The 12,741-nt window shown below is 37.5% G+C and overlaps 1 protein-coding gene across 3 annotated transcripts in view; it reads left to right on the top strand.

The window, feature by feature from the left end:
• CDC123 (cell division cycle 123) overlaps positions 1-12,741 on the top strand; it is a 54,695-nt gene that overhangs the window by 18,297 nt on the left and 23,657 nt on the right. For all 3 annotated transcript variants that reach the window (XM_025445269.3, XM_025445270.3, XM_025445271.3), the window contains 2 exons: positions 6,074-6,169; positions 8,198-8,304. In XM_025445269.3, the coding sequence (XP_025301054.1) occupies positions 6,074-6,169; positions 8,198-8,304 (203 nt within the window). The remainder of the gene's footprint in view (positions 1-6,073; positions 6,170-8,197; positions 8,305-12,741) is intronic.

The following is a 12,741-nucleotide window of genomic DNA, read 5'->3' as shown; positions in this document are numbered from 1 at the left end:
CATATGTAGTATGAACATTGAGAAAACATTGTATGACAAAAACAGAGGAAATTATTGGCTTTGATTTATTACTTAGAAAAATAACTTGAATCATTGTTTATAGGCAAACATGGCCTGCCATTCTTTTCTCTTTGATTTCAAAGAAATATTTTAAGTGCATAGTCGGTGCTTCGACTTGTTTCTGTTGAACCCTGAAAGAAGCAGTCATGCCTAATATTAAACTTGGAGACTCCCAGATCTGTGGAAGCTAGATTGAGGTGAAATCTATATTCACTTACTCAGATATATTTACATGGTGTAAAAATTAATTTTCAAGTAAGAGTAGAAAACTGTATGGCTTTAACCAGTATCTTCTATAAAGATGTAGAAGTTGATTGAGTATATTATAGTCTCAGATAAGAGATAAGAATGCTATTGTCCTATTCAATTTGAAATATATTTTTAATAAAAATATTTTTAAAAGAATGAAGTAAAACATATTTCTAAAAATATAGATAAATTAAACTTCTCATACCTTGAGACAAAAGAGAAAGGTTTTTATAAAATTTCCTGCAAATATATATAAAGGCACAAGGGACACTAGTTTTAGGGAAGTTTATATTCTATATATTAATTCTAAATAAGAAGATACTTCTGTTTATTTTAATGGAAGAGACCTGTAATTCACAGTACAAGAGAAGTGGAAAGGCCTAAACCAGCCTATTTCCTTAGGTATAAAAAGCATGCCAACATACACAGAAAGGGAAAGTTTCCATGGTCTATTTTACTCTAGGTAACATGCAGGTTAGTTACTCTCTTGTTTCTGAAAATCCTGTTCTGTTAAACATGCATGTTAGTTATCTCATATATTTAGGATATTATAGTGGGTTCTGAACAAAGATGAATTTGGTTTGATCCCAGCCATTAGGGAGTTTATAAACCAGCAGGGAAAGATGCCTCAGTTTGGGAGTAGATGACAAAGTGCTGTCCCAACAGAGAGAACGGTTAGAACTGAGATCATCTAGAAATGGGCAAAAGGGAAGACATGATATTTGACTTGGACCCTAAAAGTGGTGAGGATTATCAATGCCAACTGATGCTTTTTAATAGATGGCTAGATAGGGAAATTAATAATTTATGTATGTGTATCTACCAAACTCTATTCACTAAGGACTGGAAGCAGTGATACAGTGACATCATGGTAGCCATGAGCATATCTAGTGCCCTGATCTTGGTTTCTAGATATCTTCTCCACTAAAAGGAATTGAAGCTCCTTGGAGAAAGTCAAGACTGGGGTAAGAAAGTGAAGAGGAACCTGTGACAGCTTGTGTCAGAAAGTAAGAATGAGGCAAACATGAGAGAAAGGGTACAGAGGCCAGCTTGAATGGGTTCCGAACCACTGACCAAATAGCTGAGTGTCAAAACAGAGATATTAGTGGAGTATAACCATTTGCTAAGATCTGTGGTCTGTGATACTGACAAATAAATGGTTATATTAAAAAAAAAAATGGGAACAGAAGCCCTTTATAGTAGAAAAGGCACCAGCTCACAAACATAGAAGGAATTACAGAATTGGAAATCACTATTTTGCAACCGTCACAGTAATCACTGATGGAATAGATGTTAAAACTAGAGTGTAGATATTTGATGAGAATGAGGATTCTGGGATATTCTCAAAGTTTTTCCACCAAAATTACTTACTAATTATGAAGAGGAATTAGTAACTTTACAATGGAAAGACCTGGTAGCTGAATGATCAGAGGTAACCTTGTCAGTGATGGGACAGACGTAAATTGTGTACCTTCTGATATAGTTCACTCAGAAGGACACATCACCTGCCAAACATGCATAACCTAAGTCTAATCAGGAGTAAACATCCAGCAAATACAACTTTTTGGAAACTCTATAGAATAACTGCCAGTACTTTTCACAAATGCCAAGGTCATGAAAGATGAAGGATAACAGAAAGAAGGACTGCTACAGATTAAAGATTAAGCAGACAAGACAGCTAAATGCAAAATGGTGTGATTCTAGACTGGATCCTCAGAAAGAAGTGTTTTTCTTTTACCATAAAAGACATAATGGGGAAAATGGGCAATTTTGAGTGAGTTTTGTAGATGAGAAAATGGTATTCTATCAACATTAGCTCCCTGATTTTGATAATTTGCTAAGTTCTATTAAAGAATGTTGCTGCTTTTTTAGGAAACATACTGAAGTATTTGGGGTTACTTCTACTTATTTTAAGAATGGAAGAAAAACGGTTTGTTTTATATGTGCATATGTATAAACAAATGCACACATCTGCAAAGATCTGTAAGAGAGAGAGGTTTGGGGTCGGGGAGGATAAAATAAACATGGTAAATGCCTGGCTGGAGCATATGGAAATTCTTGTTACTCTTCTTTTAATGCTTCTGAAAATCTGAAATTATTTCAAAATAAAAAGTTACTAAAGTAACTAAAGTGGCTTGGGTTTTGCTGAGTGGAACTAGATGTTGTTGAGCAGGGGAACATTAATGCAGAACACTCGTAGAGGAATGTGGGCCAAGACCCAAGGAGGGAAATAGAAGGTATTGGTGAATGGTAATAGTCTATTAATCTGAGATACAAAAACACTGAATTAAAAATGGGAAAACTCAATTGAGGTAGGTGAATCTCAGAAATGAGAGCAGCTCGCTAAAGGTATGCATATCAATGGTAGGAGTTATGTTAAATTTTTTAAATGCTCTAATTTATGGACAGGCATGCATTTCATTGAGTATAAATCATGACTAGAAGAATACACCCAAATCTGTAATGCTGGTTGCCTAGGGGCAGGGGAAAAGTTAGGATTAGGGAGGGGAGAGGAGAGGTCAGAATCTCCGTTTGTATTATAGCCTTGATCCCTTAAGAAATTTAAAGGTCTGGGTTAAGTGTACCAAATTGTTGAATGTATGGATCCAGGAGCACGGATATATATATATTTTTGTATATTTTAAACATTTCATGATTTAAAAAAGAAAAGAAATACATTTCTGAATGGTATGGTAGGTGTAGTTGGAAAGACAGGAGAGCTTGGATCACAGAAAGTCCCCAGATACGATTAAAAAAAAAAATATATATATATATATATGGATTTTATCAATCACAACAGGAACCTTTTCCTGGAAAACTGAGGTGTTGCATGTTTAAAATCAACTTGTTAAACTATGAGCTTAAAAGAATCCTATTAAATCTGAAGAAAGGTAATTTTCAAAATAAAAAGGTAGAATTATGACTCCCATATTGATATAAAACTCTTTAACACATCTTGAAGGTTTTATTAACTCATGAGGGATCTAGGCAGATGTTTTAACCGGTTCCAAAGAGAATCCAAAGGACAGACACATTTATAGATTAGATTAGATTATAGATTTATAGATTAGAAATAATGAAATGAATATGTAAATGAGGCAGAATTGGTTTTGCCTCCCTCAAGGGTAGGGGAGAAGATAGCTGGCTCCCTATTAGGCAGGATAGAATTTTTATGTCCATATAAATACTTTTCATTATTATCACTTACTTAGAATTTGCCAAGTTCTAAAGCAGTTGGTAGACCTAGCTAGAATCAGATAATCCAGAGGGTGTGCTGTAGGTAGATAATACATAGTCTCCTACTGAATCACACATTTTTCTCCACAATATGTAAACTTTTTATAATTTAAGTTTGTTTGAGGATTCTTATAGCATGATTTCCTAACATTGAATAACTTGAGGATTGTTACCTCTCGAAATATAATACATAAAAAAATCAAGGTGAAGTTTTATGGGTTAGGAAAATAAAATAGTTTTTTCTTTGAAGATCGAATCCCTTCATATTGTAAAATATGTAAGTACACCATTGTAACTACAATGTATTTAAACACTGCTATTTCCAGACAAGTTTTAATATAAACAGAACTCAAAAATAGGACCATGGTGAAGTTCAAATGTTCTTTCCTTTTTGGTTGATTTTTAATGCAGTTTACATAAGCAAGTAACCAAAACGTCCTAAGTGTCATTTCAACCAGGAAATAAAGAGAAATAGTGTGAACAAACAGTCTATTCATAACTACACTCTGTACTAAATTGTAACTACACCGTTCATTGAAAATATTGCTAATATTGATTTTAGATAAGTGTTTTAATGGATAGAACCCTAGGCAGGCCACATCAGCAACTTTAGCAGATCATAAGGAATTTATTGGCTTAACATAGATCATAACTCCTTCTCATGGGGAGGGGCAAATAGTAAATAAAGGACTCAGGCTGTTAATCATTTTGAAAGCCTCTCTGGCTGCTGTTTGATTTCCTGTGTCGAAGCTGAAGATGTCCTTTGGAAGATGGACGTGATGGCAGATACTAAGGATGCTGCCAACCTGTCTAGAGATCACAGAAAGGAAGGGGATCCAGCCTGCCCTGATCTCTTCCTTCTTTACTCACTAGGCTACTGCTAAAAGCTGGCTTCTAGTTTGGGGATAGGTCACCTTTTTTTTTTTTTTTAAACTGACATTTTTTTGGTCTCTTTCTCAGACTGTTTTTTAAAGATTTTATTTATTTATTTGAGAGAGAACACCAAGCGGGAGGAGAGGCAGAGGGAGGCTCCCCACAAACAGGGAGCCCAATGCAGGACTCGATCCCAGAAACAAAGGGTCATGGCCTGAGCTGAAGGCAGACACCTAGGCACCTCTGGTTCCCAGACTCTGAGCACAGTTTTCTCTTTGTCATGACTGAATTAGACTGTAGGGGATCAACAGAAGCCATTTGATTTATTTTTGCAAGGTGTAGTTTAGCTTATTCTAGACCTAGTCTTAACTTTTTTGACCCCACGGAAGAACTTGTCATTACTAGACCTTTTCAGAATTTACAGTTGCCCAGTAGGGGGCGGCAAATATAAAGGGATAACGTGACTGTAGCGCCCTGGTAGTATTTTTCTATTCTGTGCCCTGCCGCTCCACTTCTGGTCTCTCAGTCCTCTTTTCTCTGTTAATTTCATGTGCTTCTTAGCTAGTGACATAAGGCTCACGGAAGAGTGTTTGTTCACACTATTTCTCTTTATTTCCTGGTTGAAATGACACTTAGGACGTTTTGGTTACTTGCTTATGTAAACTGCATTAAAAATCAACCAAAAAGGAAAGAACATTTGAACTTCACCATGGTCCTATTTTTGAGTTCTGTTTATATTAAAACTTGTCTGGAAATAGCAGTGTTTAAATACAGTTAAGCACATCATTTATTTCTCATTCTCATGAAGGCTTTTGGGGTTATGTCCAAAAGTCTTTTCCTCTAGATGGAAAGCCTTCTGGCCCTTTAAATATGAGGTGTTCTTTCGGCGCATTGGAGTATGTGTACAGGTGACATTCCATCTGTCTCTTCACTTAATAACTGTACATGTTAAGAGAATCATCCAGTCCTTTCTCACATCTCCAGATGCCTCGTGATATCTGTCTTTTTAGCTTTTTTTTTTTTTTTCTTTAAGATTTTATTTATTTATTCATGAGAGACAGAGAGAGAGAGAGAGAGGTAGAGACACAGGCAGAGGGAGAAGCAGTCTTCATGCAGGGAGCCGGACGTGGGACTTGATCCTGGGTCTCCAGGATCATGCCCTGGGCCGAAGGCGTCGCTAAACTGCTGAGTCACCCGGGCTGCCCCCAGCTTTGTGGGTTTTTTTTTTTTTTTTAATTTTTTTATTTATTTATGATAGTCACACAGAGAGGGGGGGGGGGCGGGGCAGAGACACAGGCAGAGGGAGAAGCAGGCTCCATGCACCGGGAGCCCGACGTGGGATTTGATCCTGGGTCTCTGGGATCGCGCCCTGGGCCAAAGGCAGGCGCCAAACCGCTGCGCCACCCAGGGATCCCGCTTTGTGGGTTTTGATTGTTTTGTAAAGTATCATTTGGGCACTTTTTTTTTTCTTTTCCTTTCTGGTAAATATTTGATCATTGATTTTATTTAGCTCAGTTCAGAAATTCTGATAGTAATTTGTATCTAACTTATTTTTAACATGTTTAATTGTTTAACCTTGAGATTTTGATCTTGTTTTCTGTATATATTGTGATGTTATCAACCTGCCCAAATGATTTCTTTTTTCTCTCTGTAGGCACCAGAATTTCCTGAGTTCACCACGAAAGTCCAAGAAGCTATCAATTCCCTGGGGGGCAGTGTATTTCCTAAGCTTAACTGGAGCGCCCCAAGGGTAGGAACACATCAGTAAATCTCTCACTGTTTGAATATTCTTTGTTTTGCTACTCATTTCTTTTTATATCCTCACAGAGGGTCTAATTTTATTCCTAATTCTAGGGAAAATACTGTGGAACTTATTTTTATTTCCCCCCTCCTACATTCCTGATTTTGCACTTTCCCGGGTCTATAAAATACTATATATTTTGTCAGAAGACAGTTGCAACCTCTTGTATTGCTGATCATGCTAGAATCTGAGGAAGGCCATTCTCTGCCCTTTCTAAACTTTACCTGTTCAGTGTAACAGAGAAATTTTTCTCTGTTGAAAAATAATGAAAATTTAAATGTCATAGGACCTAGAAATAGAGCCATTTGGGAAATCAACTGACGTTTTCTTAAATTGTGTTTTATTATTAAAAGTTTTTTTTTGTTTTTACGTCAAGGTCTATAGAAAAATTCACTTTTTTTTCTAATCCGATAGAAAACAACTATGGCAGCAAAGCTCATTTAAGGAATCAAAGATTTATTTGCATTTTCAAAAATTAGCCCATGTGCCTTTCTTTTCTTATTCTAAAATGAATGACAAATTGTACCTAACCTACCCTTTATTTTTACTGATTACAATTAGTTACACGTGTACATAATTTAAATTTTTAAAAGATCTGGACGCTTGCTCCCCATACCAGCAGGTCCAGACATTTGCTTTGCTTCACCATTTCTCACTCCTCAGAGACAACTGCATTCCCTATTTCAGTGCATTCTTTTATTATTTTACTTTACTACTTTATTCATTAGCTATAGATATTCATCATGGCTGCCCACTCAGGAATGACAACGTTGCTCACTCTCCTCTCCCATTCCCGCTGCTTTATGTTCTACTCTCCTCATTGGAGTACTGTTGTGTCTTGATTAGGTCAGGATGCAGTGTTTCTGATATTATGGTAATGCGGACACTGTGTGCACATCTGATAGATACTGTACAGGGTGACTTCGTGTTCCTGTTCAACCTTCTGTTTTCCCCGGAATTCATGGTTTTCTCTGTATATACTTTTGTTTCAGTGAAGGTAAATCTCTGGTCATCGTGCCATTCTCAGCCAGAAGTTCATTGTCTTTTTCGTTGGGAGAAATTATAAAAAAGCTATTATTAAAAAGTTATTGAAACTCATTTTTAGTTTGTGTATGAGCAGTAATTTGAATCATTCGTTATTGCTGAACAGGGCTGAGGCTTTCCACTTAAGATGGGTCAATTATTTGTGATTTGAACTTATTCACTTGTTCATTCATATTTTATTTTTTGTGTGCCTACCTGTGCCACTGCTTTCTTTCACGTGTAGATAATTAGTTTTTTGCAATCATTAGTTTTCTCAAAATTAGATTATTGCCAAAAAATTAGATTATTGCCCTGTGTCTGATATATGGGAGAAGTATGTTTAGTAAATGACTTATTCTATCATTTTTAGGCATGTTTTGCTAAGCTTTGTGCCTAACATGCCTGCTGTGCTTACCTTTTCTTGATTCGTATGTATGAGATATCCACCATTTAAAACTGTGAAGGTGCAGAGTATCTCCTCTCCTCTCTCAGATTTGATAGGCATGGGTCTAAACTGCTCCAGCCCTTACACTTGAGGTGTTCCCACTGTCACTGCCCAGAAGCAAGAAGAGAGAAATGATCTCCTTTTTTCTTAGCTGGTCAGGCTCGCTCTTTACACCTTGATCTTTTAGCTGAAGTGTCAGCACTTCTGATACTCCTTCACCCCTTTTTCATCATCAGTAAAACAAACACAGAAAAGTGCTTGGCCTAAGCAGGAAGGTGAGGACCTTAACAGCTCAATGTTTGGAACCCAGCATACAACACGCAGTGGCCCTGCTCTTGGTCATTCAGAAGTGTAGTTTGACATTGGACAGTATAGCTAAAAGGTCCTCCCTGAACTTTTCCTTTAAATGTGATGTGCATTATCAACTTTGTGTGTAGGGCTGAGCCTCATTCATAGCAACTGACTTGGAGTATATACTAAGTAGCATATGCTTTATTATTATTATTTAGGATGCATACTGGATAGCAATGAACAGTTCTTTGAAATGTAAAACCCTCAGCGACATCTTTCTGTTGTTCAAGAGTTCTGACTTCATCACTCGTGACTTCACTCAGCCGTAAGTATATGCCTCTTGATCTCCCATCAGTAGCTTTTGTACTTAGGAGAGTTTTGCTGAAGACGAAATCCCATTACTTCCAGTACTGTTAAAAACAGCAGTTTCTGGGTACCTGGGTGGCTCAGTCGGTGAAGCATCTGCCTTTGGCTCAAGTCATGATCTCAGGGTCCTGGGATCGGGTTCCCTGTCAGGCTCTTTGCTCAGTGATGAGTCTGCTTCTCCCTCTCCCGCTGCCCCTCCCCCTGCTGGTGCTCTCTGTCTCTCTCTCTCAAATAAATAAATCTTTAAAAAAAAAAAACAGTTCCATATAACAAAATCTATTAAAGCCAACCTTTCTTTTCCTTTGATAGTCATTGCTCTACGGTGAATATTTATAGATATCAAGGGCTTTCTTTGTATCTGCCCATTAAATATTTTGGTAATTTTTTTCTCATAAAATCAACATAGGCTTATCATAGAAAAATAAAATTAAGGATTCGAGCTAAACAAGAACAGGAAATGTAGAAGCACCCATGATCTTGCCAAAGTTGGTTTTATGCCAGAATTCTTTCTGTGTGTACGTATAATATAGATATACCTGTCTATAACCATATTCTTTTTTTTCTAACCATATTCTGATCTTTTAAGAGAAAAATGGCATCATTTAGTTCATATTGCTTAGTAGCCTGCAGTATATAGCCAACATCTTTATGTGTCATTAAATACTTGCATGCATCATTTTTTAAAATTACCTTAATGGTGTTCCACTGGATAGCTCCAACATGATTTGTTTGATCAGCCTTCTGTTTTCGTATAGTCCCGCAGTGAATATCCCTAAGCTAAATTTTTGTACATGTTCCTAATTTTTTTCTAGAATAAATTTCTAGAAGGGGAATTGCTATTTTCCTTTCTTCGCCAGTTTCTCTTTGGCTAAAGAACTTGACTCTGTGCTGTCTTTGTCGTAGGCAGGAAACATACCTGCACTGTTGACCTGCTGCTGAGCTCTTTGTACTCTCTTGTTCTGTCATTGAACAGATATTCTTCCAGATTTCTCATCCTACCCATTGTAAACAAACCAGTACTGAATTTAAACTAATACTTAAACTGACCTCTAACAGAATAAAGCATATCACAAAACCCAGCAACCAAGCAGGTGATTGGGGTACAAACGCTGTGTACACATGCCACTTCTTTCCCACTGGTCCGTATAGTCTGCCCTGCCCATTCACCCCATTTCAGCCTCAAATTTTTTCTTGAGGAGGAACCTGGCACCAAATCATAAACTCACTGCATGTCAGCTGTGTGCTTTGTCTTTTTGCCTTTGAGTGCGGCTGGGGTGCTAATTTCATTATGATGGTGATGAAGGGAATAAAGTTGAGTGATCAGAAAGGAGAGGCTGGTTGTATCGTAAGTTTATTATAGAAGGAGTTTACCTGTACTGCTCTTTCTAGTTCATTTACTGAGAAAAGCTTTATATGGTTTCGTTATTTCATTGTCCACCCTTTATGGTCACGTTGGCACAGATGTTACGGTGTTTAGTGGCCCTTACCAGTAGCCCTGGCATTTCCATTCTCAGAGAGGCCCTCTGGCTTGAGGAAGTCGTAGCTATCATCTTTGTCCATTATAAAGCTTTTAGACATCTCGCGCTTTTGAGTAAAGAGTCCTTAAAATACATTACATTAAAAATGCTCTGTACCTGTTCCTTCATCAGATAGGGGTTCTCATGTATGTTTCATAATAGTTGCATTGAGGGTAGGAGGACATCTTTTCCTTTCCAAAGATAATGGTAAGTTGCTTTTAATTCTCTATGGCTGATGGTTTTTTAAATCACCTTTGTGGCTTGGTGAATCACAGCTGCTCCTTAGCCTGCCTCCCCCTCTTTGTCATGAGTGAATCTAACGAGACTCCAGTAGAAAGTAAAAATACCAGTCAGTTGTTTGGCTTTCTGTGCTCTTTGACCTTTTAATGGAAGGGAAGGTAGGTTGGCAAGTGAATTTGAGGCCTTGGATTAAGAGTGTTTACCCACAGAATACCATCCTTCTCCTAGTCTAAATAATTGGGAGTTGGCAGGAACAAACTCCAAGCACCAAGCTTGCAGCCTTTCAGCTGGGTGGTTCTAATTAGTTACCCTCTTCTGGAGTATTTGTCAGTAGGAGGCTGCATAGCAATAAGTCTTGTCACCATAAAAATCTGTATTGCTAGAATCTATAGCAGAAGATGAACTTTTGTCACATAGGCTGTTCAGAACTCCCTAAAGAACAAATTCAGAGTGTAATTCTTTAAATTAGACAGGATTGTGTCGGTGACTTAATCTCTTTTCTTCTGTCAGCTAGAAAATTGAGGCCTAATCTATTTAGTCATTTGTTCCCACAAGCTAGTTAGTATTAGTAGAACCAAAACCAGAATATAATTTCAGTAACACCATTTTAAATGGTTTCTGTATTTCCACTTAGTAAAGTCATAAATTCTTCCTTTAAAAATGCTTCAAATTAAAATACAACAGAATATTATAATAAATTTAATTTTATAAGAATTTATTGTATAATAAAAATATAAATAAACCTATAAATATAAATGTAGGCTCTAATAAGATATTATGGAGTATTATATAATTATCTTGATATGTATAAGATTATATAATATTATGAAAGTGACATTATGTTGTTTATACTATTTTGGGGCTTGTCTCAAAAAAAGAAAGATATTCCAGTCAGGATTGCAAGCTAACAGAAGGCCAACTAAAAGTAGTTTACACATGCAGAGTTTTTAAAAATATACTATTTAACAAGGACTCTGGAGCATGGGTCTTTCTAGAGTTAATGGAGCTGTACATCAAGGTCTCTGGGGAGCCAGGTTCTTCCAGTCTTTCCCCCCACTCTCATGCTTGGCATACTGGCATGGTATTTGGGATTATCACCTACTGGTTACAAGATTGGTGCTACAGTTCTGGGCATCACAGGAAGACATGACAGTATCTGAACCAAAAATAGAAGGGGTAGTGTGTTTCCTCTCACTCCTCTCTGTATGTGAGCAAGTAAGGCATTTTGGAGGCTTCCCAAGAAATTTCCTGTCAGGCTCATTGGTCACACAGTGACCCAGCCTAATCCAGCAGTTGGCAAAGGGGACAGAAATGCTGTGACTGGTTTAGACCGGAGCTGTCAGACATTAGCACACATCAAGACCATCTGATGGGTTTGATGAAACACAGATTGCTGGTCCTCTCCCTGAGCTTCTGGTTCAGTAGGCTGGGAGTGGGGCCCAAGAATATAATTTCTAAGAAGTTCCTGGGTTATCCTGATGATGCTCGTATAGGCCCACACCTCGGGTACGGCAGTATGGCAGTAAATTAAGCAACACATGCATCCCTGGGATTCTGGAAGGTACTGCAGAACACAAGTGCTTCCTGCTCCAACAGTCACAGTTCTATTAGCAAGGATGAAGGTTGGGACTAGCTGGAGAGAGACAAGCAGTACTGTCTGCCACATTTGTAATCTGATACAAAATATTAAGTACTCTTATTTTTCCTGTTCCTCAACTGGTTATTGTACACAGGAAGCTTTAAAAAGGAGAAGTGTGACAAACTTTACACAACCTGTGTGCACAGTACTCACTGAGCAAACTATTTGCCCAGATATAAACATTTTATGTGGTTAGACTTGTTGAGTCTCAAGGCTGCTTTCAATAATTATTTTATTGATTAAGTGTCACTTTGGTGGGCCATGGTCAGAAAATAATATCCGGTATTCAGTTGGCATTTAGAAGAAAGGGCTGAGCGAGTGAAAAAATGAATCCATTAAATGTTTCTCTGAGAGATTTGTCACCCACAAGATAGCTTTGACCAAAGCTCAGGAGATTTCACTTGGCTTAGTAATTTAACGTAGCTATGCCTGATGGATTGTATGCATTCTTAAGATTATCACAAAACTGGTTATTAATCTTAAAACTCAGCAAGTAATATGAGGAGTAAAATTTTGCATGTAACTTGGACCTATAGAACCTGTACTTTGCAATTTTTTTTTTTTTTTAAAGATTTTACTTATTTATTCATGAGAGACACAGAGAGGCAAAGACATAGGGCGAGGGAGATGCAGGCTCCTCTCAAGGAGCTCAATGGAGGGACTCAATCCCAGACTCTGGGATCATGCCCTGAGCCAAAGGCAGGTGCTCAACTGCTGAGTCACCCAGGGGCCCCTACCTTGTGATTTTTAAGGCCTGTTTAATGAGATGGCACTTTTTTCTGCTGTAGATTGTTTTAATTTTAAATAGCATATTTTTGAAAAAGAATTCTATGAAAATTCAAATGAACATACCCAATGATCCTTAGTTCAGTATCATATTACTTTTATCTTTTGTTTTCCACCACCAGTGAAATCTGGAATGGAATCTGTACACCAATACTCTTAACTTTTCTCTTGTTGTTTTCATGAGCAACAATCTACACCACCAGGACTTTGATGC

Source organism: Canis lupus, chromosome 2 (genome assembly GCF_003254725.2).
Source record: "Canis lupus dingo isolate Sandy chromosome 2, ASM325472v2, whole genome shotgun sequence".
NCBI classification, from domain to species: Eukaryota; Metazoa; Chordata; class Mammalia; order Carnivora; family Canidae; genus Canis; species Canis lupus.
The sequence above is the reverse complement of the archived record's forward strand: the minus strand, read 5'-3'. Positions and strand labels throughout refer to the sequence as shown.